Source organism: Antrostomus carolinensis, unplaced genomic scaffold, assembly GCF_000700745.2.
Source record: "Antrostomus carolinensis isolate BGI_N321 unplaced genomic scaffold, ASM70074v2 scaffold46009, whole genome shotgun sequence".
NCBI classification, from domain to species: Eukaryota; Metazoa; Chordata; class Aves; order Caprimulgiformes; family Caprimulgidae; genus Antrostomus; species Antrostomus carolinensis.
The window spans coordinates 2,556-4,471 of record NW_010340129.1 but is presented as its reverse complement, the minus strand read 5'-3'; the positions used below and the strand labels follow the sequence as shown (position 1 = coordinate 4,471).

Here is a 1,916-nt window from a genome sequence, read left to right as displayed (position 1 = left end):
AAGTACTTCAGCACAAGTGAAAAACAGTAACATTTCTCTTCTTAATTCCCTTATCTTCACAAAAGGTACCTGCGGGAGAAAATGGGTCTGAAAACTTTGCACTTTAACCAGCACAGCCCATTCCCCCAAGACAGGCTTCATCCTCCCATCAGACTTCTGCTCTCCCTGATCTCCATGTGCAACATAAAAACTACCTGCTCCCATCGTCAACATTCCTGTGCTAGAAATCAGCCATTTGCCTTTCTAGAGCAAAACCAGCAAACTCTGCTTTAGACTTGTCAAAAAGAGATGGGAGGGATAGGAGCACCTCTTACTCTGTTAGAGACAGCCATAAACCAAATCTCTCCGTTTTATTTCCTTGGAGTTGTATAGTTACATACTCTTGATGCCAACCAGCTCCCCTCAAGTCATACCATTTGCCTTTATTTCCCGCTACTTTTTTTTTTTTCACCATTTATGACTAAAACTATGCATTAAAAATGCATGTGGCAAGATGGATTTATCCTTTTGTCCACCACATATTCAATATTTCTTTAAAGACAGACATCTTAAACATTGGTAGGTTGTGTGAAAGAGTCTCCAGGGAATTGAATCCTCTTTGCTTCTAGTTTCTTCCTGGCTTTGAAAGCTGCTGATACTTCAGGGTGGATGGAGTCCAGCCGCTGCTCACACTGGAAGGCCGTGAGGAAGGCCGTCCTGTAGTTGTTATTCATCCAGCCATAGAGAAGGGGGTTAGCAAATGTTGAGCACATGGCAATGACATGAAACACTGTGTAGATCAGTTTGTACTCTTTCAGGTCTAACACCTGACTGTCAATGTCACTGACTAGCTGGAAGGTGTGAAATGGCAGCCAGCTGACAGCGAACACCACAACCACACACACCAGCATCTTGGTGGTTTTCTGCCGCCGGTGGTGGTAGTGGTCATTCCCTGCCCCAGGACTAACGTGGTTCTTGAGCTTGGTCCAAATCCGGGCGTAGGCATAGGAGATGACTGCCAGTGGCAGCACATACTGGATCAGGAGCATGGAGACGCTATAGATGGTGCCATAGTTAAGCTGCCCCTCCCCTGGCCACTTCTCAGAGCAGACCACGATCTTGAAGTCGGGAATTATCTCAATCAATGAGTACTCACGGAAGATGGCCAGGGGACTCGCCAACAGGGCACTGACTGCCCAGGCAACTCCTATAATCAGGAAGCTGATCCGCTTAGAGATTTTGCTTTCCAGGTGGTAGACAATGCAGCGATGCCGATCCAAAGCGATCACCGTCAGAGTAACGGTAGACACGTGCACAGCAAGAGCCTGGGCATAAGGCACCAGGTGGCACAACACCGGACCCAGTTTCCATTCGCCCAACAGCGTGTAAACCAAAGTGAAGGGCAGGCACAGCGTATTCACCAGCAGGTCAGCCACAGCCAGGTTGGCAATGAAGAAGTTAGTCACCGTGCGCATGCTTTTGAACTTGATGATCACATGGATGACAAGGGAGTTCCCGATCACCCCCAGCAGGATGATGGAGCAGTAAGCAAAGATGAGGATTATCTGCACTTCAACCAGCGTTGTGCTGTCCTTCAGTTCTGGTTTAGGGTCCAGAGCCAATTCGTTGAGCGGTGTGGTGTACTTCGGCAAGTACAGCTTGGTAAACAGCTCCATTTTCATTTCATCTGTCTGGTTTTCTTCGCCTACTGCTTCCAGGGGCCCCATCCCTGCAGCAGCCTGGTCTAAGCAACAGAGCAGTCCCTGAAAACAGAACAGTACAAGAACATGTGGAGAAATCAGTCCACGGTGGCTAAGACAAGAACTAGCAAGCTAAAGCTACAGCTCTTTTCTCCTCTAACCCACGTTATACATCTCAGGATTAAGAGAAGATCTGTCTTAATATATTTAAATTCTGTTGCCCTTACATTTGAAGCC

The 1,916-nt window shown here is 47.4% G+C and overlaps 1 protein-coding gene across 1 annotated transcript; it reads right to left on the bottom strand.

Moving 5' to 3' along the window:
• Window positions 1-454: 454 nt before the first annotated feature.
• On the bottom strand, window positions 455-1,739 carry NPY2R (neuropeptide Y receptor Y2). The gene has a single exon (XM_010176067.2). It carries the CDS (start codon window positions 1,704-1,706, stop codon window positions 549-551), a length of 1,158 nt encoding a protein of 385 aa, XP_010174369.1. The 5' UTR covers window positions 1,707-1,739; the 3' UTR covers window positions 455-548.
• Window positions 1,740-1,916: the final 177 nt, after the last annotated feature.

What these genes read in the sequence shown, in the direction of transcription:
- NPY2R (XM_010176067.2), bottom strand. Translation starts at nt 1,706, where the DNA reads ATGGGGCCCCTGGAAGCAGTAGGCGAAGAAAACCAGACAGATGAAATG.